Source organism: Oncorhynchus kisutch, linkage group LG19 (assembly GCF_002021735.2).
Source record: "Oncorhynchus kisutch isolate 150728-3 linkage group LG19, Okis_V2, whole genome shotgun sequence".
Taxonomy (NCBI): Eukaryota; Metazoa; Chordata; class Actinopteri; order Salmoniformes; family Salmonidae; genus Oncorhynchus; species Oncorhynchus kisutch.
Window position 1 is genome coordinate 30020080 of NC_034192.2, and position 25365 is coordinate 30045444.

At 44.2% G+C, this 25365-nt stretch overlaps 1 protein-coding gene across 2 annotated transcripts in view; it reads right to left on the reverse strand.

The window, feature by feature from the left end:
• Positions 1–3034: 3034 nt before the first annotated feature.
• The window catches only part of LOC109864977 (A disintegrin and metalloproteinase with thrombospondin motifs 2), a 203532-nt gene continuing 181201 nt past the window's right edge, over positions 3035–25365 (reverse strand). The window contains exons 6-23 of one of the 2 annotated variants that reach the window (XM_031797111.1): positions 22537–22693; positions 21444–21549; positions 20721–20864; positions 19790–19922; positions 18782–18811; positions 17420–17533; positions 15171–15316; positions 14636–14811; positions 12605–12738; positions 12201–12324; positions 11410–11490; positions 11076–11242; positions 10655–10814; positions 10404–10536; positions 9995–10202; positions 9674–9803; positions 9415–9507; positions 3035–4443 (exon numbers count right to left, since the gene is read on the reverse strand). In XM_031797111.1, the coding sequence (XP_031652971.1) occupies positions 3281–4443; positions 9415–9507; positions 9674–9803; positions 9995–10202; positions 10404–10536; positions 10655–10814; positions 11076–11242; positions 11410–11490; positions 12201–12324; positions 12605–12738; positions 14636–14811; positions 15171–15316; positions 17420–17533; positions 18782–18811; positions 19790–19922; positions 20721–20864; positions 21444–21549; positions 22537–22693 (3399 nt within the window). In that variant the 3' untranslated portion in view covers positions 3035–3280. The remainder of the gene's footprint in view (positions 4444–9414; positions 9508–9673; positions 9804–9994; positions 10203–10403; positions 10537–10654; positions 10815–11075; positions 11243–11409; positions 11491–12200; positions 12325–12604; positions 12739–14635; positions 14812–15170; positions 15317–17419; positions 17534–18781; positions 18812–19789; positions 19923–20720; positions 20865–21443; positions 21550–22536; positions 22694–25365) is intronic. The other variant, XM_031797112.1, reaches the window with a different exon arrangement.

A 25365-nucleotide genomic window follows, 5' to 3' on the forward strand; every position in this document is an offset into this window, starting at 1 on the left:
ACAAGTGGCTAATCTGCCTTTGCCATCGGTACTATTGGCCAACGTACAATCACTGGATAATAAAGTGGATGAACTACAAGAATGTATATCCTACCAACGGCATATTCACCGAGTCGTGGCTGAACGACGACAAGAATAACTTACAGCTGATGGGTTACACACTGTATCGGCAGGATAGAACAGTAGCCTCTGGTAAGACAAGGGGTGTCAGTCTATGTATATTTGTAAACATCATCTGAGGCATGATACCTAAGGAACTCTCAAGGTTTTGTTGCCTGAGGTAGAGTATCTCATGATAAACTGTAGACCACACTATCTACCAAGAGAGTTTATCTATATTCTTTATAGCTGTCTATTTACCACCACAAACCAATGCTGGCACTAAGACTGCAATCAACGAGCTGTAAATGGCCATGAGCAAACAGAAAAATGTTCATCCAGAGGCGGTGCTCCTAGTGGCCGGGGACTTTAATGCAGGGAAACTTAAATCTGTTTGACCTACTTTCTACCAGCATGTTAAATGTGCAACCAGAGGGAAAAAACTCTAGAACACCTTTACTCCACACACAGAGACGTGTACAAAGCTATCTGACCATAATTCTATCCTCCTGATTCCAGCTTACAAACAAAAACTAAAGCAGGAAGCACTGACTCGGTCAATAAGTAAGTGGTCAGATGAAGCAGATGCTAAGCTACAATACTGTTTTGCTAGCACAGACTGGAATATGTTCAGGGATTATTACGCTGGCACTGAGGAGTACACCACATCAATCACTGGCTTCATCAATAAGAGCATAGATGACGGTGTCCCCATACTGTGTGATCACACTCTCCGTAGCCGATGTGCAACCACTGGTTGCATCACAGCCTGGTATGGCAACTGCTTGTCCCCCGACAGCAAGACACTAAAAAGGGTAGTGCATTCAGCCCAGTACATCACTGGGGCCAAGCTTCCTGCCATCCTGGACCTCTATACCAGGTAGTGTCAGAGGAAGGCCCTAAAAATTGTCAAAGACTCCAGCCACCCTAGTCATAGACTCTTCTCTCTGCTACCGCACGGCAAGTGGTACCAGAGTGCCAAGTCTAGGTCCAAGAGGCTTCTAAACAGCTTCTACCCCCAAGCCATAAGACTCCTGAACATCTAATAAAATGGGTTCCCCGACTTTTCAAATGGCCCCCTCTCTTTTACGCTGCTGGTACTCTTTTGTTTATTATCTATGCATAGTCACTTTAATAACTCTACCTACATGTACATATTACCTCAATTACCTTGACTAACCGGTGACCCCGCATATTGACTCTGTACCGGTCGTCGTCACCGTCCTACTAGCCACTACCGATCCCTTTTCGTGTATCTGTTGGTTTTGTCTGATTGGTTTCACCTGTGTGTTGTTTAGTTTATTAGTGTCTGTATATATAGTAGGTTGTCCCGCCCTTGTGTTGTGCGGGATTGTTTATTTGTCATCTATGTCTGTCGGTGTATTCTTGTGTTCTTATTTCTCCGGTTCGTCTTTTATCCTGTGTTGGATTGTTCACCCTGTGTGTATTGGGTTGACCGTGTTTCTTGTTCCCCGGAGAATAAACTTTCATACCGCTATCTGCTCTCTGCGCCTGATTCCACCCACCTTGATTAGACGTGACAGTACCGGTACCCCCAGTATACAGCCTCACTATTGTTATTTTACTGCTGCTCTTTAATAAGGATTTGTTACTTTTATTTCTTTATTTTCTTAAAACTTTCATTGTTGGTTAAGGGCTTGTAAGTAAGCACTTCACTGTAAGGTCTACACCTGTTGTATTCAATGCATGTGACAAAAACAATTTGATTTGATTTGAATTAACATGTGTGCTTCTTAATTTGTGGAATATCTGTCCTTAACGCATTTGAGCCAATCAGTTGTGTTGTGACAAGGTGGGGGTGGTATACAGAAGATAGCTTATTTGGTAAAAGACCAAGCCCATATTATGGCAAGAACAGTTCAAATAAGCAAAGAGAAACTACAGTCCAACATTACTTTAAGACATGAAGGTCAGTCAATCCAGAAAATGTCAAGAACTTTGAAGTACAGTCGCAAAACCATCAAGCGCTATGATGAAACTGGCTCCCATGAGGACCACCACAGACTTGGAAGACCCAGAGTTACCTCTACTGCAGAGGATAAGTTTGTTAGTTACCAGCCTCAGAAATCAGCTATTAACTGTACCTCAGAGTTCAAGTAACAGACACATCTCAACATGAACTGTTTAGAGGAGACTGCGTGAATCAGGCCTTCATAGTCAAATTGCTGCAATGAAACTACTACTAAAGGACACCAATAAGAAGAATAAACTTGCTTGGGCCAAGAAACACGAGCAATGGACATTAAACCGGTGAAAATCTGTCCTTTGGTCTGATGAGTCCAAATCTGAGTTTTTTGGTTCCAACCGCCGTGTCATTGTGAGACGCAGATTAGGTGAACGGCATGTGTGGTTCCCATCGTGAAACATGGAGGAGGAGGTGTAGGGGTGCTTTGCTGGTGACACTGTCTGTGATTTATTTAGAATTCAAGGCACACTTAACCAGCATGGCTACCACATTATTCTGCAGGTATACGCCATCCCATCTGGTTTGCGCTTAGTGGGACTATCATTTGTTTTTCAACAGGACAGTGACCCAACACACCTCCAGGCTGTGTAATGGCTATTTGACCAAGAAAGAGAGTGAAGGAGTGCTGCTGCATCAGATGACCTGGCCTCCACAATCACCTGACCTCAACCCAATTGAGATGGTTTGGGATGAGTTGGACCGCAGAGTGAAGGAAAAGCAGCCATCAAGTACTCAGCATATGTGGGAACTCCTTCAAGACTGTTGGAAAATCATTCCTCATGAAGTTGGTTGAGAGGATGCCAAGAGTGTGCAAAGCTGTCATCAAGGCAAAGGGTGGCTAATTTGAGGAATCTATCATCTAAAATATATTTTCATTTGTTTTAACACTTTTTTGGTTACTACATGATTCCACATGCATTATTTCATAGTTTTGATGTCTTCACTATTCACTATCTACAATGTAGAAAAACGTAAAAAATGAAGAAAAACACTTGAATGAGTAGGTGTGTCCAAAGTTTTGACTGGTACTGTATGTCTGTACCATGACTCTGGGTGTGTGATGGGTCAGTACCTGATAGAGAGCACCAAGGCTGGTTAAAGGTTAAATAATAACTCCAGTCTGTTAGCAGACGTAGGTAAATCTCTATAAGAGAAATCAAGGGAGTGTTAGGGAGGAAGGAAGGTCTATCATCATCAAGCAGCACCACTCTGGGCCCGCTTCATCCTCAACAGAAAGTTCCTCTTCTCCTCCAGGAGTTCCTGGATGCGTTTGTTCCGTGTTCTCTCCCGGAGGAACACCCGGCTCCGTCTGGGGATCAGGTTGTTTTGGGAGATGACATTGTCTACTCCGATGATCTGGTTGTAGAGAACGTCAATGGAGTTATTTTCGCTGGTCTCCTCCTGGTGGCTTAGCGGCCACATGTGCTTTTTGGTTGTTGTTGTTATGGGAGGCTTGGCTGTCATTTGCTCTGTCATTAACTCTGTTGTTGGCCCTACCGTGTTTGTTGTGGGAACAATGGAGCTCACAGATATGTACTCTGTGATTTCCGGCCAATCAAGGGTGGTCATATCTATGATATCATCCCTGGGGACTGTAGGAATCATCACTGTGATGTCATCATCATAAGGCATGGTTCCAATGGGCATTGTGACATCAGTGCCATAGGGCACGGTTCCACTAGGTATTATGACATCACCACCGCTGGACATTGTGACATCAGTGTATGGGATGGTTCCACTGGGCGATGTCACATCCTCAAAGTAGTTTGTTTCAGTTGGCTTTAGGACATCATCCATGTAGTATGGGCTGCTGGGAGTTGAGGTTTCTGCCCCTGTTATGTCATAGCTGTGAATGGGGGTCACTGTGGTGTCATTGCTGATAAAGGTGAAGTTAACGTTTGAGTCAGTAAACAGGCTGCTGGGAGTTGTAGTGTGTATGCTGGTGCTGGTGGAGAGGGTGAAGAAGGGGTAACTTCTGGTTGTGTCTCTGGGGGTCACACTGTGCTCTGGGGTCGTGTGTATGGGGATGGGGTATGTGGTGAAGTATGGGTGGGGTGTATAGGTGTGTGTTGTGCTCATCGGGCGCGGCGTGGTATAAGGTATATGCATTGTACTTCTTGGATGAACCGTGGGCTGAAGGGGGGTGTTGTTATCCTTGGGCCAAGGCAGAGGTCGAGGCAGGGGGCGAGGCAGCGGGCAAGCTGTGACCCGGGGAGGGAGACTGGTGGTCAGGCTGCTGTTGGTCACGTTGCTGCAGGACTTGCAGCACATGCGCCTGTAGCCTGGTAGAGCACAGTAGTGGATCAGCACCTCCATGCGACAGATCATTGACCTGTCTCCATGACAACGCTGCTTGCCTGTGGGCGAGAGAACAAAGAGTTGAGACTGGGCCAGACTGGGAATGGAGCTGTGTGTGTGTGTGTGTGTGTGTGTGTGTGTGTGTGTGTGTGTGTGTGTGTGTGTGTGTGTGTGTGTGTGTGTGTGTGTGTGTGTGTGTGTGTGTGTGTGTGTACAGTACCAGCCAAAAGTTTGGACACATCTACTCATTCAAGGGTTTTTCTTTATTTTTTATTATTTTCTACATTGTAGAATAAAAGTGAAGACATCAAAACTATGAAATAACATCTGGAATCATGCAGTAACCCAAAAAGTGTTAAACAAATCCAAATATATTTTATATTTGAGATTCTTCAAAGTAGCCACCCTTTGCCTTGATTACAGATTTGCACACTCTTGGCATTCTCTCAAGCAGCTTCATGAGGTAATCACCTGGAATGCATTTCAATTAACTGGTGTGCCTTGTTAAAAGTTCATTTGGGGAATTTCTTTCCTTCTTAATGCGCTTGAGCCAATCAGTTGTGTTGTGACAAGGTAGGGGTGGTATACAGAAGATAGCCCTATTTGGTAAAAGACCAAGTTCATATTATGGCAAAAACAGATCAAATAAGCAAAGAGAAACAACAGTCCATCATTACTTTAAGATACGTTTTTTTAAGTGCTGTCGCAAAAACCATCAAGCACTATGATGAAACTGGCTCTCATGAGGACTGCTACAACAAAGGAAGACCCAAAGTTACCTCTACTGTAGAGGATAAGTTCATTAGAGTTAACTGCACCTCAGATTGTAGCCCAAATAAATGCTTCACAGAGTTCAAGTAACAGATACATCTCAACATCAACTGTTCAGAGGAGACTGCGTGAATCAGGCCTTCATGGTCGAATTTCTGCAAAGAAACCACTACTAAAGGACATCAACAAGAAGAAGAGATTTGCTTGGGTCAAGAAACACGAGCAATGGACATTAGACCGGTGGAAATCTATCCTTAGGTCTGATGAGTCCAAATTTGAGATTTTTAGTTCCAACCGCCGTGTCTTTGTGAGACACAGAGAAGGTTAAGGAATGATCTCTGCATGTGTTTCTCCCACCGTGAAGCATGGAGGAGGAGGTGTGATGGTTTGGGGGTGCTTTGCTGGTGACACTGTCTGCGATACGCCATCCCATCTGGTTTGCATTTAGTGGGACTGTAACTGGTTTTTCAACAGGACAAAACACACCTCCAGGCTGTGTAAGGGTAATTAGATCAAGGGGATTGATGGAGTGCTGCATCAGATGACCTGGCCTCCACAATCACCTGACCTCAACCCAATTGAGATGGTTTGGGATGAGTTGGACCGTAGAGTGAAGAAAAAGCAGCTAACAAGTGCTCAGCATATGTGGGATTTCCTTCAATACTGTTGGAAAAGAATTCCTCATGAAGCTGATTGAGAGAATGCCAAGAGTGTGCAAAGCTGTCATCAAGACAAAGGGAGACTACTTTGAAGAATCTATCATCTAAAATATATTTAGATTTTTTGCAACACTTGTTTGGTTACTACATGATTCCATATGTGTTATTTCATAGTTTTGAGGTCTTCACTATTATTCTACAATGTTAAAAAAATAGCAAACATAAAGAAAAACCCTTGAATGAGTGTCCAAACCTTTGACTGGTACTGTACGTTTACACACGGTGCAGAGAAAAGTAGTAGAGGTAGTAAAGCCAGACCATTAGCAGGTAGTGCAGGAAGGAAGAAGAAGTAAAAGGAAACCCAAGCAGCCATCGACAGAGTCGATAGATTAGTCTATAGCAACTGAAGAAGAGTGGTTTGGGCTCTCTTTTGTGGTGCTGGAACAGTAACCTGGCTCTGTTGTGTTGTGTTGTGATACTGGAACAGTAACCTGGCTCTGTTGTGTTGTGTTGTGATGCTGGAACAGTAACCTGGCTCTCTTGTGTTGTGTTGTGATGCTGGAACAGTAACCTGACTCTCTTGTGTTGTGGTGCTAGAACAGTAACCTGGCTCTGTTGTGTTGTGTTGTGATGCTGGAACAGTAACCTGACTATCTTGTGTTGTGGTGTTGAAACAGCAGCCTGACTCTTTCAGACCAAACTGACATTTTCTGACATCTCATCTGTCTTCTTTATTAGTTTCAGATTAGAACCATCAATTTATTACATCAATATCACTCTATAAATGTTTCTAATGCTGGATAAGAGGGTGGATCTTATTTAATTTAGTCTTTCTTTATTACTTTCATGGCAATATCACGTTATAGGACAATGTTTAAGCCTTTGTAAAGTTGGATCAATCTGTGAGTTGAATTCCACTGGAAGCTTGTTCTGCGCTCCTCCTCACACAAAGCCAAACCATCACAAACTCAGGAGGAGAGAGTGAGAGCGCTTTTTAAAATATTTTTTTATTTATACAACTTTGCAGTTGATAATGACAGGAACTGAAACAATGAGATGTACTACCTCCTCAATATATAGATATATTATTTTCTTAAGAAAAATAAATAAACTGTATCGAAAGGTACAAGTTCACAGTCACTTTGGTAAAACACTTCATTACTTTGAAATCAACCAATCAATCAGTTTAGTTAATCAATTGATAGTAAGTCAAATTAATAAATTACATAAATGAATACATAGATTTGGATGTTGAATAAATAAAATACAGAATTATCCATGATGAATGATGTAAAAACTGGAATGGCACGTTTAAGTGTCATATGAAACATTTACAAAACATGAACACATTTTTCCCTGATAAATCAAAGTGCATATAGACGCAGTGCACATAGTTCTTCTGAATGTTTCCCCGACGTCAATCCAACGTCAGCCCAACGTCAGCCAGCCCCACCCATCAGGCTAGTGAAGCCACGAAACAGTTACCCATAGTATAGAATATTATATATATATTTTTTTCCATAAGTAAGAAGATAACAGTCATGAACATTATTAAACACAGTCAACACCAATGTTATATACAGTATCGCACTGCAAGGTCTGGCATCATTGGCCTCCTACCGTTCGACTCCAGCACGAAACCTCAGATAGCTCGCTACATATTCACGACAGAAACATGTGATCACAATACAATGACAAGCCTGAAGTGTTTTTGTAGATGCCGTCGTCAGTGTGTCGATCGATACCCGTGGCCCTTTGTAAACCGTACGCCGGTGGTCAGACCGTGTTCCAAACCCTATGTTTGTTGTAGCTTCTGATGGTTTTCGTGTGAGTTTGCTTGTTGGTTTGAAGCTGCCTCTAAGTGAATAATACATGTTTTGATGAGTAAAGCCATCTCTTTCACAGATAAATGCCATTACATTCAATCCAAGATAAGGCATTGTTCATGTGTTTATTGTTCATCACAAAAGGAAAAAACTAAATGGGATGATTTTCAAATGAAGGTCTATGAGGTATTTCTGTATCAGAGTTGTATGTCTATGAGAAGCCTGCATGAACACACACACTCACATATGCACACGCACACACAAACATGCACAGATACGCATCAACATACACACACAGTCACTCATACACACACACACAGTCTCACACAAACACACACACACACACACACTATGAGCTCCAACGGCTAAGGGATGCAAATGCATGCATGACAAGAACGTGATCCTTTCCCGAAATAAAATAACAAGCAACAGTAAACCACTTATCCATCTGAGAAAATGGAGAGGCAACTAACTGACCAAGTCCTGCATAATATCGGTCTATACCCCCTTTTCTCCCTAAAACTTTCCTCTTTTTAAATATCAACGTCTGTGTTAATGTAAAATCAATAAAAATCAATACACATATCAGTCAAGGATCGAAGTGATCAATAGCAGTCCGTAGGATTAGGCAAATAAGCTACAGCTTATTCATGGTAAAACATTATTGTTATTTATATTATTGTTACTCATATAGATTTTAGATGTGTATATATATATATATATATAAATACAAATATATTTATAGATGTATTTGTTTTAAAGTTTGCAAGCACAAATAAGCTGCATTTATTGAACTTTAGTATAACAGTCAAAGAGGATGGTTGATGAGGTGGTGAAATGGGAAGCAACCTCACATGGTAAAACTACCCTGTTTTTATTAGCATTTTACTCTTCTTCACTCTCGGCCTCTTCACCCAACAGCTCTGTGTACAATAATCCTAAAAAGTGTTTGTTTGTGTCAACTCCTGTCCCTGTGCTGAATTTCTGTCAGTCTGAGAATGGGACCTAGAACGAGATAAACCTTTGTTCTCATTCTAGAATGGAACCAGGATGTGAGATGAGCACTTTAGCAAAGATGTCCTCATTGTGACAAGATCACATTCACAATAAAGCTTTTTAAAACTTTTTTTTTTCTTTTTCTTTTCATTATTTTCACACCTGTCGCCCTCAAACGATGACGGCACGGTGACCCAAAAAAATTGCGCCCGCATCTCAGGAGTGTGAACCATGACGACTCGCAACTAGCTCGCGCAAAACATGGCCGCCAAACAGAGGGGCCTCTCATGACTCACTGGCTCAACCATGCCACTAAGAGCCGCCAATCAAACCTGCTTGTCTTTTTCCATTTCCACCTTCTCTTCAATGTTTAAATGTTTTTCTTTTTAGTTTCGACTGGCCAGCGGTTACAACACAATGCTCCACAAAGGAGAGAGAGAGATAAGAGAAGAGAGAGACAGAGCAAGAGAGAACCAACCAACCAATCAGCACACAGGAGCCAGAGACCTCCCCCAATCAGAGCTGTCTCAGACACAGAGAGAGAGAGAGACACACACGCCCCAAAAGAGAAGCGAAAAGCTGGCGCTCGCTCGCGGGCGCGGCCACAGGCACGGACACGGGGGAGGGGTGGGGGGTGGTCAGGGGGTAAGCCTGCCCCCGGGACCCCTAGCCCAGGCCTGTTGCAGGGTGAAGAGGACAGAGAGAGAGGGCAAGGTCCAGGTCAGGACCGCCATGCACCGGAGGTTGGGCCCAGAGCTATAAAGGGATGGTTTTTTACGTGAGCTGTTCCTCTGGTAGGGCAAGTCTGGGTCAGGGCGGGACAGCCACTGGATCAGGATGTTGCCGTTCTTATTCAGGTCCGACGAGCCTCCTGGAGATTTAGAAAGGAGGGAATAATATCAGAGAGGAAAATGAGTATGAGTTCATCAGGAGAGATTTATACTCCCCACTACCTATACTAAATTACATTAAGCCACCGATTTCTTAATTAAAAAATTGTTGTGTACAGCGTGATGGGGCCAGGCCATAATACTTACTTGGACATGGCGCCAAGCGACAGATGCGGATGGTGTCTGGCTTGCTGTCCAGGCAGAGACCGATGGTGTTGTCACGCGTGTGACACAATGCCTGCCTCTGCTGTGTCCCATTGGCACACGTCACCGAGCACTGTGGTCACACGAGCATAGAAAGAGAGTGTGAGAATAGGCTATACACAACAACCTCCAACATCATAAACACACACACCTACACACACACAGACTCCATACCACATATCTACATGCATAACAAACTAAATAATAAGCCCCTATGTATTCATCCACCAGAACCCCCCTCTACCCCCAGCCTCCCATCCTTACCTGTGACCAGGGCCCTACTCTCCACTGTGCAGGGCAGAGCTCTCTGTTGCAGGGCCTGCGTGCCTCAGGCCGGTCGTCATTGCAGTACTTGCTGTGAATGGAGCGCTTGTTGCCGTTGTCTAAGGGTTGAACACAGCGAACAGACCTCACCTGGTACCCTGTTTTACCGCACGTCTTACTGCATGGCTCCCACGGACCATCCTCCCAGCTACAAGGAACAAGAGAGAGTTAGAGGGAGGCACAGACAAAAACATACCTCAAGGCCTTGTTCCATTTCGGTCAATAGCCCTTTACTCTCCAACCTCTTTGGTGTTCACAGGTTTAGTGTAGGGACCAAGGAGTGACATTGAACAGCGGCCTACTTCTACGTAACCCTGAAAATGAACCACACAAACATATCCATACGTACATAGGCTGTGAGCACTCCTTCTGGTTGCAGTCTCTGCTGATGGCGCGAGGCTTCTTGATGTTCTCACAGTAGCGTCGGTGGACCATCTTACTGTCCGCTCTCCTTCTACAGCCGAACCGGGTATACTGCTTACCTTTTAAGGCCGGACACACACAAACATCTGTTAGGCAAAGAGCTCCACATCCAAATCTCCTATCATGTTCCCCAGTCTCCCGGTGTCTTCCTGTGCTAGTGGTGTCACTGTAAAATACCTCCCCCACAGGGCTTGGAGCAGAAGGACCATTTCTTCAGGGCCCACTCGTAGAAGGAGGTGTCATCCAGCAGCATGTTGTTCTCTATTGCAGACAGCAGGTCCATGTGGATGATGTACTTATAGGAAAGGGTCACCTTGGCATCTCCATGGGACTGCACCTGGACACGGGGAGACAACATCACAATCATATTAGTATAGGTCATATATATAAAGCAAATGTCAGGACTGGAAATGTCATAAACTCAATGCTAGCAGTGACGTAATTCTGAACCATCAAAATCAAGCTATAACAATCATATATGGTAAGGATTAAGTGTGTATTTTGTGACTTGAGTGTTTGTGTGTGTGTGTGTGTGTGTGTGTGTGTGTGTGTGTGTGTGTGTGTGTGTGTGTGTGTGTGTGTGTGTGTGTGTGTGTACCATGATGAGGACTCCGTGTCTGAGTGGTCCGTTGGTCTGTAGTGTCTCCTTGTCATGGTCATTATTCATGTATTCCCACTCCACACCCTTCTCTATGACCGCACGGGATTCTGGGAGGTCTCCCTCTGCATTCAGGAAGAACTGTCCTGATGCCTGGTTCTTCACCGCTGGGGAGGGAGGTGGAGTTATAAACTGGAATACTCACACTTACACACACACACACACACACACACACACACACACACACACACACACACACACACACACACACACACACACACACACACACACACACACACACACACACACACACACACACACACACATTTTATACCTAGGATGTGTGCAGTTGGCTTGATCTCTTGGATTAGTAGGTGTCTCGCCCCTCGAGGGATTTCAAGTACTTTGAGGAAACCTGAAATGAAAACACCACATTACCCTGAGGTCCAGACACCCACAGAGAAGACATCTTTTCAACTTTGTCAGGATACATTTTCATTCAACTTTCATTCAACTTTATTGTTCAGGGCTAATTTCTGTGTACACGGGGTGCATTTCAAATACAATTTTAGCTGCTCTTAGTTTTGCCAGCCAGGGTCATAAACAGTCAAAGCCAGGAAATGTATCAACATTGTTTTTTTCCTTATTTCAGCTGGATGATATTTATTTAATATGAGGTCATGGTATAGTGATTCACATCATCGTTGGGCGGTGATCCTGCTCATATGGTAATGCTTTGAACAGGACATGATTCTAGCCAGGGCCAATGTCCACAAAGCGTCTGATTAGGAGTGCTGATCTGTCCATACAATATCATTCATTATGATCTAAAATAGCGAAACTGATCCTAGATCAGCACTCCTACACTGAGGATTTGTTGATAAGGGCCAAGCTCATTATCTCCATGTGACCAGTAGAGGGGGCTCTTTAGTTAGCTATCCAGTGAAGTTGTGACCACTTCGTCAGAATAGGACTCAGGCCAGGAAAATAACCTCATCTATCTCACTTCCTGCACTGTTTTCATGCTCTTTCATGTTCCAAGGTCTGACAACTCAGTTACATATTACCTTATTGGTCTCAGTCTGCCACAGTGGTGTGTGTGTGTGTGTGCGTGTGTGTGTGTACCTTGTTTCTTGGCACTGCGAGTGAAGTTGCCCTTGATGATCTTGCAGCTGGAGTTGTCTCCTCCACAGACGCCACATTTATCCTCCTGTTGGGAGGACCCTACCACGCTGTCACAGCCTACTTTCTGCAACACACACACACACACACACACACACACACACACACACACACACACACACACACACACACACACACACACACACACACACACACACACACACACACACACACACACTAGAGTATTATGGACACACACATAAACTTCACAAAGTTATGAACACTGACACACACCACACAGTTGCAGACAGTCACACACACACATATTTAGGGTTGCAATATTTTTTGCAAACCTACATATATTTGACAACAAACACACTGCTATATTTATGGACACACACACTGACCTCACAGTCCTCGTGCACACACACGCTGTAGGGGTCTTTATATGAGCAGCGCGTGCCGTCTTGGACCGGCCTCTGCATGTTGACCTTGTCTCGGGTCTCCGTGGACTGGCAATGCAGGTGGCAGCGCTGCTTAGCTGCACAACCCATACACACACGTTACAACACTTGATTTACATCCATCGCTAGTAGAACAGAACCACACAGAAACATTGTCTTAAGACACAGAGCCCTAATTGTGCCAAGCTTCACCTCTATTTTCCATGTTCTCCTGAGGTTTGAGTGTGTATGCAATGTGACTATATCTGACAGTATTACAGAACAGGCTGTGATGGGGATCTGGATTTATACTATATAGGTGAATCCCAGAGTCAGTCCGCAGAGAAAACATGAAAGTGGAGGGGGAGGTTAAAAGAAGTACTAGCCAAGCCCAGCATATATCCCCTACAATAAGGACACAGCTCAGAGTTATTTACCCTTTGTGTGGGCAATGGAGGATCTCTGTCTAGCCTGTATGTGTTTATGTAATCTCCCGAGCCAGACGTGTGTAATACACCGACTATGCAATAGCTATAACGTCTGGCATGAAGATTGGTATTTAAGTGGATTTGAATGTTCATTGTGTATGTAAACTTGCTGCAAAACAAATTGCCCAAGTATTGACTCAACTATGTAAACCACAGAATCCCTATATGATTTACATTTTACAGACGCTCTTATCCAGAGTGACTGCATACATTTTAGTACTGGTCCCCCATGGGAACGGAACCCTGGCATTGCAAGCACCATGGTCTACCAACTGAGCCACACGGGAACTGATCTGAGATGACTCAAACTATGTCTTCGGTATGCAATGTTCCAAATGCACTGTGATGACCTTACTGATATTACAAAGTATTAGAAACGCTCAGATTGGGATGTGAGTACTCATTGACTCATGCCGATACACAGTCCCTCACTCCCTCACTCCTCCAGCCAGAGTCCCCAGAGAGGGGGCCGGTGCCACAGATCATCCCAGAGGGAGAGAGAGTTCTCTGGGTGAGATTTCCCTTACCAGCTGGACCCTGGATGACCAAAGCAGCTAGAACAATCAATGCTTGTAGAAAGTGTTTTTTTAAACTGTAGAGCAATGTTACGAGGATTTTTATGGCTAAAAACACAACATTGACAGTATTTTACAACAGGTGTAATTAATTATTCGATTTCGAGCAAAGTCTAGATTTTCATACAGACTCACTCTAGTTCTCTCACACTATCTCTAAACGCTGGAGATGAAAACACACTAATGGAATTCATTCTAACTTCTCTCCTTACCTCTCCTTTCCCCCCTTCTCTATCTTCCCCTCTCTCTCTCCCCTCTCCCGCATGTACTTGAGACAATGTGGAGAAAAGTATTTAGCATGGGGACTGGATCTGCAAGCCTCACAAACTCTTTAAACTCATACTCACACTTATAGATGAGGTAAGGGCGTTTTGTTTGGAGATGGCGAGAAAAAAGGGATGTTATGGGGATCCCATTCTGGGTTCTGATGGTTTAAACACATACAGTATGACTATGTTCTGTGAGTCACAACAGCTGACGAGCTGAGAAAAGAGGGAGGGAGGGGGGATGGGAGGGAGAGAGAGAGAGAGAGAGCGACCAACACACCGACTAAGACTGACCGACGCACCGAACAACACACAGACTAACACACCTACCGACCGACCGACACACAGACAGACAGGCTAAAAAAGAGCTCAGATGATTAAGTGGAGTGAGATAGGTTAGAGATAGAAGAGAGTGTTTTTTTAAAAGGGGTTCAAGAAAGGGGTTGTCGTTTTAGAAAGGTTCAAAGGCAAGGGTTCTGTTTTTTAAGATGGGTGCTTTCACACTAGTCAGCAGCAAACCAGCTGTCAGTGACCATAACAGCCCCCCCCCCCAACAAAAAAAACACACACACAGAACATCTTCTTCCCAATCTGCCTCCACACAAGAGGAGCTGACTTATGTCCCACAACCCAACATTTCAGGAAGTCTGTGTGTAGGCTACTTACGTTCCGTGTGTTCATAAGGCAGCCAGTGGTGCTTGTTGTTGTGGAACTCAAACTCAGGGTCCAAGCTACGGCACTGCTCCTCCCTGAAGTCACTGTACAGCTCCTCACACTCCTGGTTGTTACACAGCTGGAACTGGTCGTTAGTCCCCAGACAGGTACGACCTCCATTAGCAGGCCTGGAGACAATAGTGAAATGTTTTATTTAACCAGGCATGTCAGTAAGAACAAATTCTTATTTACAATGACGGCCTACCCCGGCCAAACCTGGGCCAATTGTGCCCCGCCCTATGGGACTCCCGACTATGGCCAGTTGTGATACAGCCTGGAAATCAAACCAGGATCTGTAGTTACACCTCCAGCACTGAGATGCAGTGCCTTAGACCACTGCGCCACTCAGGAGCCCATTCACTTGGTAAATGTGAACAGTGAATATGTTCTGTTCTGTTAGGACAAGCTCTAACGCTCTTGAACCATGATACTATGCAAGCATTGCTAGGTAGATTTGTCAGTATTTAGGGAAAAAAAAATACCGTACCTGGGGTTGTTGCATTCACGGGTTCTAAACTGCACCCCTCCTCCACAGGTACGAGTACAGGACCCAAACTGGCTCCACATGTCCCACCCACCATCCTGCTTTATCATGTCAATGGTCAGCCAGATACAGTGACCTTTGAAGCAGTGCTGTGATAGGACGAGAGAGGGGAAGAAACTGTAGGATGGTATTATTTTTACCATTAGGGTGGTGTGTGTGTGTGTGTGTGTGTGTGTGTGTGTGTGTGTGTGTGTGTGTGTGTGTGTGTGTGTGTGTGTGTGTGTGTGTGTGTGTGTGTGTGTGTGTGTGTGTGTGTGTGTGTACAGTACCAGTCAAAGGTTTGGACACACCTACTCATTCAAGGGTGTTTATTTATTTTGTACTATTTTCTACATTGTAGAATAATAGTGAAGACATCAAATCTATGAACTAACACATGTGGAATCATATAGAAACCAAAAAAGTGTTAAACAAATCTAAATGAATTTATATTTTAGATTCTTCAATGTAGCCACCTTTTGCCTTGATGACAGCTTTGCACAGTCTTGGCATTCCCTCAATTAGCTTCACCTGGAAAGCTTTTCCAACAGTCTTGAAAGAGTTCCCACATGCTGAGGACTTATTGGCTGCTTTTCCTTCACTCTGCGGTCCAACTCATCTCAAACCATCTCAAATGGTTTGTGATTGGGTGACTGTGGAGGGCAGGTCATCCGATGCAGCACTCTATCACTCTCCTTCTTGGTAAAATTGCCCTTACACAGCCTGGAGGTGTGTTGGGTCATTGTCCTGTTGAAAAACAAATGATAGTCCCACTAAGTGGCAGGTAGCCTAGTGGTTAGCGTGTTGGGCCGATAACTGAAAGGTTGCTAGATCGAATCCATGAGCTGACAGATTAAAAACTTGTCATTCTGCCCCTGAACAAGGCAGTTAGCCCACTGTTCTTAGGCTATCATTGTAAATAATAATTTGTTATTAACTGACTTCCCTAGTTAAATAAAAATTAATAAAAGTACAAACCAGATGGTGTGGTGTATTGCTGCAGAATACTGTGGTAGCCATGCTTGAATTCACCATTACACCTCTTCCGTGCTTCATGCTGGGAATCACATCTACGGAGATCATCCATTCACCTACTCTGCATCTCCCAAAGAACCAAAAATCTTAAATTATGACTCATCAGACCAAAGGACAGATTTCTACCGGTCTAATGTTCTTGGCCCAAGCAACTCTCATCTTCTTATTGGTGTCCTTTAGTAGTAGTTTCTTGGCAGCAAAATCGACGATGAAGGCCTGATTCACGCAGTCTCCTCTGAACAGTTGATGTTGAGAAGTGTATGTTACTTGAACTCTGTAAAGCATTTATGTGTGTCACGCCCTGACCTTAGATAGCCTTTTTATGTCTCTATTTGGTTTGGTCAGGGTGTGATTTGGGTGGGCATTCTATGATCTGTTTTCTATGTTTTTGTATTTCTATGTTTTGGCCAGGTATGGTTCTCAATCAGGGACAGATGTCTATCGTTGTCTCTGATTGGGAATCATACTTAGGCAGCCTTTTCCCTTTTGTCATTATGGGAAGTTGTCTTTGTTAGGGGCACTAGAACCCTTGTAAGCGTCAAGGTCGTTTCCTTGATTTCTTGTTTTGTTGGCGACATTTGACTAAATAAAAGAAAATGTACGCTCACCACACTGCACCTTGATCTTCCTTGAATGATGGCCATGACAATGTGGGCTGCAATCTGAGGTGCAGTTCACTCTAATGAACTTATCCTCTGCAGCAGAGGTTTCTCTGGGTATTCCTTTACTGTGGCGGTACTCATGAGAGCCAGTTTCATCAAAGTGCTTCATGGTTTTTGTGACTGCACTTAAAGAAAGTTCTTGAAATTTTCCGGGATTGACTGACCTTCGAGTTTTAAAGTAATGATGGACTGTCGTTTCTCTTTGCTTATTTGATCTGTTTTTGCCATAATATGGACTTGGTCTTTTTTACCAAATAGGGCAATCTTCTGTATACCACCCCTACATTGTCACAACACAACTGATTGGCTCAAATGCATTAAGAAGGAAAGAAATTTCACAAATGAACTTTTAACAAGGCAAACCTGTCAATTGAAATGCATTCCAGGTGACTACCTCATGGAGCTGCTTGAGAGAATGCCAAGAGTGTGTAGAAAATGTTAAAAATAAAGAAAAACCCTTGAATGAGTAGCTGTGTCCAAACATTTGACTGGTACTGTGTGCGTGCGTGTGTGTACCTTCCCATCCCCACACATGGTGCCATCGATCGGTGGTCCTTTCTTGGTCTTGCAAAAGAAGGGGTTGTCAGGGTGGCTGCACCACAGCTGTTTGCAGGGGTCAAACGTCCGGTACTGCAATGGACAGACAGAGAAGAATCCTCACACACACATCCTCTCACATTATACACACACAGCCAGTAACTGGGTCTTTACCGAAAACATATAGTATCACCAGACAAGGCAGGTGACTTGCAACAGGTCACTCTTTCTCATATACAGACACCGAGACACTGGGAGTAGCTAACATCACAGAACATTCCAGAAATCACCTCAGACCTACTACACCAGAGAGAACAGATCAATTGGACCATTGACTGTCCTGCACATGTACAAGAAAATATACAAAACCTCAACATCTATAAGGGTCCAGATGGCAGTGTACTGTAGTAGTCCTTCACTGTTTCACTGCTACAACAACACGGCTGTACAGGAGGCCAAAGAGCATGCAGACAAAACCAAAGAGGATGAGGAGAGAGAGACTCTCTGACTGAGAGAACCTGCAGGTCTGTGGGGTCAGAGAGGAGGGCAGGGAGAGCAGAATGTGATGGGCAAGAGGTCAACTGTCAATTGTTGCCCCACAGAGTAGGATAATGTTGTCCTTATTCAGTTTTACGTTCCATGGCCCTAATGGGGACAGTTAACTAATAGTTCTAATAATTTCTAAATGGAGTCTCTGCTTCTTCTGTCTTTCACCTGTTTCCCTCCGTTCCCCCCTCTGTCCCCCTTTCCACAGTAACAAAGCCGACTCAGACTCTCTACCCAGAATGACCTCAGGTGACCCCTACAGTTGAGCCCACAACAGGGTCAAAGGTCAGCCTGCGGTTGGCACTGATGACATCAGCCTGGTAGGCTGGCACGCGACACTGCAGGATCCTAAACCTGATCATAGGAAAGCAGCTCTCGCACCAGACCTTTCTTTCTGCCTGGAAAGGACTTCTCTTTCTTCCCATCCCTTTTCCAATATCTTTGCCAATATCGCTTTCCCGAATGGCCAAATAGTGACACATAGATTTACAGTGAAAGGCGCTGTGTGTGTGTGTGTGTGTGTGTGTGTCAGTGTTGAGCTCATTTGCTATGGTTCACTTTTTCTGGCTAGCTGTCTGGGAGAAATCCAGAACTCTTTTCCTTTTGGCACTAAATGAAAACTAAAAAAGTGTATGTTTAGAATTCTGCAGAACACATGCCAGTCACGATCATGTGACGATGGGCAGAACGAAAGAACGGAAGATAAACAAGTAACGATGACAACCATACTGATAATCAGAAGAAAAAGAAAGTGGCCACATCGCTCCGAGGGGGAGGATAGGGGGGTAACCTTACCTGTGTTCCAGCCTGGCCCACCTTTTGCAGCTAAAGGAATGAATGGTTTGACAAGAGAATAAAGGGTAATCTAGCAACGAGTGCAAAGCCCTGCAAAGAGTAGGTCAGCTCAACTCTCATCTCTCAATCACAAAACAGCTCCCGAGATACAAAGATAAGATCTTCAGTCAGTGTCAAGATGCCTTGAGGGACAGACCTATTCAAGTGGGGACTTACATGGAGCGTAACAAACCTTCCTAATATTGAATTGCACCCCCCCCCCCTTTTTGCCCTCAGCATAGCCTCAATTTGTCTGAGCATAGACTCTGCAAGGTGTTGAAAGCATTCCACAGGGATTCTTGACTCCTTTGCTTCCCACAGTTGTGCCAAGTTGGCTGGATGTCCTTTGGGAGGTGGACCATTCTTGATGCACACGGTAAACTGTTGAGAGTGGAAAACCCAGCATCGTTGCAGTTCTTGACACAAACTGGTGGGACTGGCAGCTACTACCCCGTTCATAGTCTTGCCCATTCACCCTCTGGCTGGAAAATATACACAATCCATGTCTCCATTGTCTCAAGGCATAAAAATCCTTCTTTAGTCTCCTCCCCTTCATCTACACTGATTGAAGTGGATATAACGGATAAGGGATCAGAGCTGTCCCCAGGATTCACCTGGTCAGTCTATGTCGTGGAAAGAGCAGGTGTTCATAATGTTTTGTACACTCAGTCTATGTCATGGAAAGAGCAGGTGTTCATAATGTTTTGTACACTCAGTGTATGTCAGTAGGGACTTCAGTGAGGAGTGGGGACTTATTTTATTGCGGTGTGGATGTTATCCATGTAACCCTGCTCATCACGGTATCATTGGGGACTGAAGTGTGAAGTGGTTGGCTTTTCAACTGCTGGCACCACTACAGTGGGTACTTGTTATTGTGGTAACATATATGAATCTAGTATGTATCCATTAGTATAAGCAATAGTTAGTGCATATGTTAGGATACCACTCGTTCCTTTGGGGAGTTCTTACCGCGGTGCACATCATGTAGCCCACGCCGAAGTCGAAGCGACACTGTTCGTTCATGGAGTAGTGCAGACCAGGAAGTCTGGGCAGGGATGGCCAGTTATGTTCGTAGGGGTCATCACGAAGACATTCGTAGGATCTGGGTCAAAAGAGACATTGTGACCTAACAGTGTTGTCACATTCATTTCAGGTTTTATATTCAGTGAATCAAAACAGAGTAGCCACGATTCTATTCAAATGTTTTAAAAAACTTTGTTTGGAACAATAGTTACAGAAAAATTTAAGTTCAGGACCCTTCCTCAGGCTGCATGTTTTTTTTGATGTGGGAGAATGTAATAGTCATTAATAGAAGCTCTGTATGATGTGACCACTGACAGTCCTATTAAAGTGGAGTTCCATTTGTTTGTTCGGTTGTTTGTTTGATGTTGGAGTCATTCAGTTCTGGTGAAAAGGAATGTAAACAAGTGTGTAAGTGTGTTTATGCTTATGTGTGTGTGTGTGTGTGTGTGTGTGTGTGTGTGTGTGTGTGTGTGTGTGTGTGTGTGTGTGTGTGTGTGTGTGTGTGTGTGTGTATGCATACGTGTGTGTACAGTGCCTTGCGAAAGTATTCGGCCCCCTTGAACTTTGCGAACTTTTGCCACATTCAGAGATCCTCACTGAACTTCTGGAGAGAGTTTGCTGCACTGAAAGTAAAGGGGCTGAATAATTTTGTACGCCAATTTTTCAGTTTTTGATTTGTTAAAAAAGTTTGAAATATCCAATAAATGTCGTTCCACATCATGATTGTGTCCCACTTGTTGTTGATTCTTCACAAAAAAATACAGTTTTATATCTTTATGTTTGAAGCATGAAATGTGGCAAAAGGTCGCAAAGTTCAAGGGGGCCGAATACTTTCGCAAGGCACTGTATGTATATAGTAGGTGTGTGATAGACTCACTGTAGGTATCGTCCCAGCTCCTGCTGGCTACAGCGTGACCAATGGAAGCGGTGGAAGGCAGCTTGAACCAACGGGGCCATGATGCTCCCCATGTGCACCTCGTCTCCACAGCGATTCCCCTGGCCGTCATGCTCCATACCCAGCCTGGGGGAGGGAGGAAGGGGAATTCATCAATATGTGGACAGGTATATGTATCTAATTGTATGTTTCATTGTGGATATAATGCTTTTGAATTCAAGTCTTTACAGTTTGTGTGTGTGTCTGTGTGTGAAGGGCGGGGGGAGGGTTGAATAAAGAGAAAACGATGCATTAAAACAATTCAGAAATCTATAATTATTGAGCAATTTATATCTATAGGCTACATTGAAGTTTTTCTTTCATTATTTTTTATCTGGCATTGGTGCGTAAGCCTAAGTGTTAGGACCGAATACACAACAAACTGTATGCGCACCAAACACACGCCAATCGCCAAATGCTTTTGGGAACATGGGCAGAGAAATATTCAGGGGAAAACAATGAAGAAGTGTTAAAGAAAAACTTGATTGTTAAAAACATTTTCAAGAGAAAAAAAGCGAACTGTACAACGCATTTTCTATATTTGTGGGTGTGGGTCAGATTTTTGTACTTTTGGTTGTGGTAGGGTGCAGTTGAACAAACAGCTGACCTACGCTTCACTAGTGTGTATGTCAAATCAAATCAAATCAAATTTATTTGTGTACTCACACATGTCCTGTCTCGTGGGCTACCACGAAGGCAGAAGAAAAGCCATCCTCGTGGTTCAGAGTACAGCTCCTTACTGGGTGACACATCCCTGTTACTGGAGCATAACCTGAAGAAGGGAGGGTGAAAGAGAGAGAAAGAGAGAGAGAGAGAGAGAGGGGAGAGAGAGAGAGGGGGGAGAGAGAGGGGGGAAGAGAGAGAGAGAGGGGAGAGAGAGTGAGAGAGAGAGGGGGGGGGGGGGGAGAGGGGGGAAGAGAGAGGGGTAGAGAGAGAGAGAGAGGGGGGGAGAGAGAGAGAGAGAGAGAGAGAGAGAGAGAAAGAGAGAGAGAGAGAGAGAGAGAGAGAGAGAGAGAGAGAGAGAGAGAGAGAGAGAGAGAGAGAGAGAGAGAAAGAGAGAGAGAGAGGGGAAAGAGAGAGAGAGAGAGAGAGGGGGGGGAGAGAGAGAGAGAGAGAGAGGGGAGAGAGAGAGAGAGAGAGAGAGAGAGAGAGAGAGGGGAGAGAGAGAGAGAGGGGGGGAAGAGAGGGGTAGAGAGAGCATGACGATGCATAAAGCACTGTGGTCACATCATTTGAATGAGTTCAACTTTGCAGTACTGTGACCTGACTGTGTCTTTCTCAGAGTACCCACAGTCTCTGTCTCATTCTCTTAGTGCTCTGTTCTCTCTATCGGCTAGCAGGTCCGTTTCTGTGGTCTCTCTCTGTTCTCTCTAGCAGGTCTGTGGCTATAGTCTCTCTGTTTTCTCAAGCAGGTCTGTGGCCATAGTCTATCTCTGCTATCTCGAGCAGGTCTGTGGTTATAGTCTCTCTGTTCTCCCTAGCAGATATGTGGCAATAGTATCTCTCTGTTATCTTTAGCAGGTCTGTGGCTGTAGTCTCTCTGTGTTGTGTTCTTCCTAGCAGGGCTGTGGCTGTGGCTGTAGTGTATTGATTTTCTCTCTAGCTCAAGGCTCAAGGGTAGCTGAAGGGCTGCTGTAGACCACTGCTTCAGAGCTACAGAACTCCCCCGAGACACGCTGCTAGCCTGCTCTCACTCTGACTTCACTAAACGCAACAACACAACAGAACAAAACTGTATGTACGTGTGTGTGTGTGTTACCCTGCATGCCGGTAGGCCCAAACTCCTGTCGTGTGAGGAATATAGCGTGGTCGTGGTACTCTGCATCTCCTGTGTCCTGTTTCTGCTGCAGGAAGGCCCAGCGACACACATTCTCCAGACTCTGAGACGGGTTCCCCAACTCTATCAGACTCATAGACTAGATATATATAGAGAGAGAGAGAGTAGAAAAGGAAAGGAAAGAGGAGAAAAAAATTGTAGCAGATGTTCAGTCTGAAGTTCATGTGACTCTTCAATCAACTCTTCTAGTATTTCTACTTGTACATCCTCGTCTGCACATCTATCACTCCAGTGTAAATTGCTCAATTGTAATTACTTCGCCCCTATTGGCCAATTTATTGCCTTACCTCGTTACCTCATTTGCACACACTGTATACAGATTTTTCTATTGTGTTATTGACTGTATGTTTGTCTATCCCATGTGTAACTCTGTGTTGTTGTTTTTGTCGCACTGCTATGCTTTATCTTGGCCAGGTCGCAGTTGTAAATGAGAACATGTTCTCAACTGGACTACCTGGTTAAATAAAGGTGAAATAAATATACATACAAAAATCAGGCTCAGTCAGTGACAAGAGCGTATCTAAATGTATCACGCTATTACTGATGTGTCCAGCAGGTGTCAGTATTGCATTAGCAGTTGGCCACAGGGTGGACCCGCAAGATGCCAAGGTGAGCTAAAATACCTTTGGTGTTATAGGGTACTTACATGCTTGCCTTAGACAAAACTACAAGATTTTTAAGATGTACACATATTCTCCTACTGCAGAGTCATTTTCTTACATTCAATACTGCATTTCCTGATTCTGTGAAATTCACAGCAATGTATTTTATACATATGAACCCAAACATACATACTTATTGAAATAAGTATTTCTTATGCAATGGATACATTTTCCCAGAATAATACATACTCCCACATATAGACCTACATTCTCTCTCTCTCTCTCTCGCTCTCTCTCTCTCTCTCTCTCTCTCTCTGTCCGTCACCTCTCCTGTTCTTTCTCAATGTATCAGCCACTCCTTTTTCTTCTCTCTCCACCCCCCTCTCACCCCCCCCCCCCCCCCCCCCCCCCCCCCCACCCCCACTTTCTATTTTCACACATACACATTGTACAGTTCAATTCTGCCTCTCTGTCCTGCAGTGAAGACATATGACCGCCTCTCTGGTCAAATGATGGAGTAAGAAATGTATGTGGTGAACTAACATTCATCTGTGTGTGTGTTTGTGTGTGAGTGAGTGAGTGTGTACGTGTGCGTACACTCAGGGTCGCTCGACCAATCTGCAGGCTGCCCATGCACTTTGTTATGGGTGTAAGATGGCACAGTGATGCCATCTGTTGGTAAATGTTAATTACTGCAACTCCAGTGTTTTTACCGGTGTGCTTGAGATACCCGGATGTATTGCAATGTACTGAACAAGACTGGTTACTCGCATCAATGCCTCTGTCTCGTCATTAAACATTCAAACACACCGTTGCCAAGATAATTGGGGATGATGGACAGTCAGAGTCTTGGCCTGAGCTGCATGCGGATAGAGGCGGGGCCACGAGTGCCGGTCAAGGAGTGTGTGTGTGTGTGTGTGTGTGTGTGTGTGTGTGTGTGTGTGTGTGTGTGTGTGTGTGTGTGTGTGTGTGTGTGTGTGTGTGTGTGTGTGTGTGCGTGTGTGTGTGTGTGTGCGTGTGTGTGTGTGTGTCTGGGTGTATGCCTGTGCTCTGAAAACTTCCATTGAGACAAGGTAGAGAGAGGAGAGTAGAGAGAAGTGACAGGTTAGGGTTAGGCATAAGGTTAGCAGTGTGGTTTAGCTTAGGGTTAGGTTAAAAATCTGATTTTAAGAAGATCAATTGTAGAACTTCCGCTTTGCAGCTTGGCCAGATAGTGTCAACCCGAAGGGAATATAAAGTAGATGATGCAATATAGAGGTTTGGAATACTATAGAGTATCAGTTCCATGCTCTATCGGTAGTAACACCCTGTGGGGTTGTCCCTCCTCAATCACACACATGCATGTGCAACAAACAAACAGACAGACAGATAGATAGATAGATAGATAGATAGATAGATAGATAGATAGATAGATAGATAGATAGATAGATAGATAGATAGATAGATAGATAGATAGATAGATAGATAGATAGATAGATAGATAGATAGATAGATAGATAGAAATCAGTGGAATTAGAATATGATAGCTAATGAGATGGGAAAACACCTGTTTCCGGATTACGTCTTCAAACTAAGGGCATTTGTGGCATGGATCCGTGACAGGGAGATGTGTCCATCATGGGTAAGATAGTCTAGCTAGCTACATTTTCAGATATTACAGTACACGTTTCTAATTTTGACAGAAAGTGGTTTCCTTTCAAGCTAAAGTGTACGGTTAGCTAGCGTTGGATGGCTGGCACCCTAGCTAACATTAGGTGGTGTGCTATGTGTGATCTTATATGTTGTTTACCCTGCTAAGTTAATTGTTTACCTAGGTATTTAGCTACATGTCTGAAGCTAAAGTGTACAACACCCGTTGAATATGGCCGGTGTCAGTAAACGTCGGCAAAAAAGAATAATGAAATTGTTGCCAGCAGAGCTGGTTAGGCTGTTTTCATGATATCCAGAGGTAAACAAATCACCGGCCAGAGCGTCAAGTGTGCGCTCTGAACGCAAGGAGATGGGTGGGGCTAAAGCTTAAGAGGGTGTGAACGATGCTGAATGGGTGTAGACAAAGAAGAGCTCTCTCACCGAAACACTAAAATGCCATTTTCTCAGAAGTGAGTTTACAAGTTTATCAACTTTCAAAGCAGAATTACTTTTCCATTGT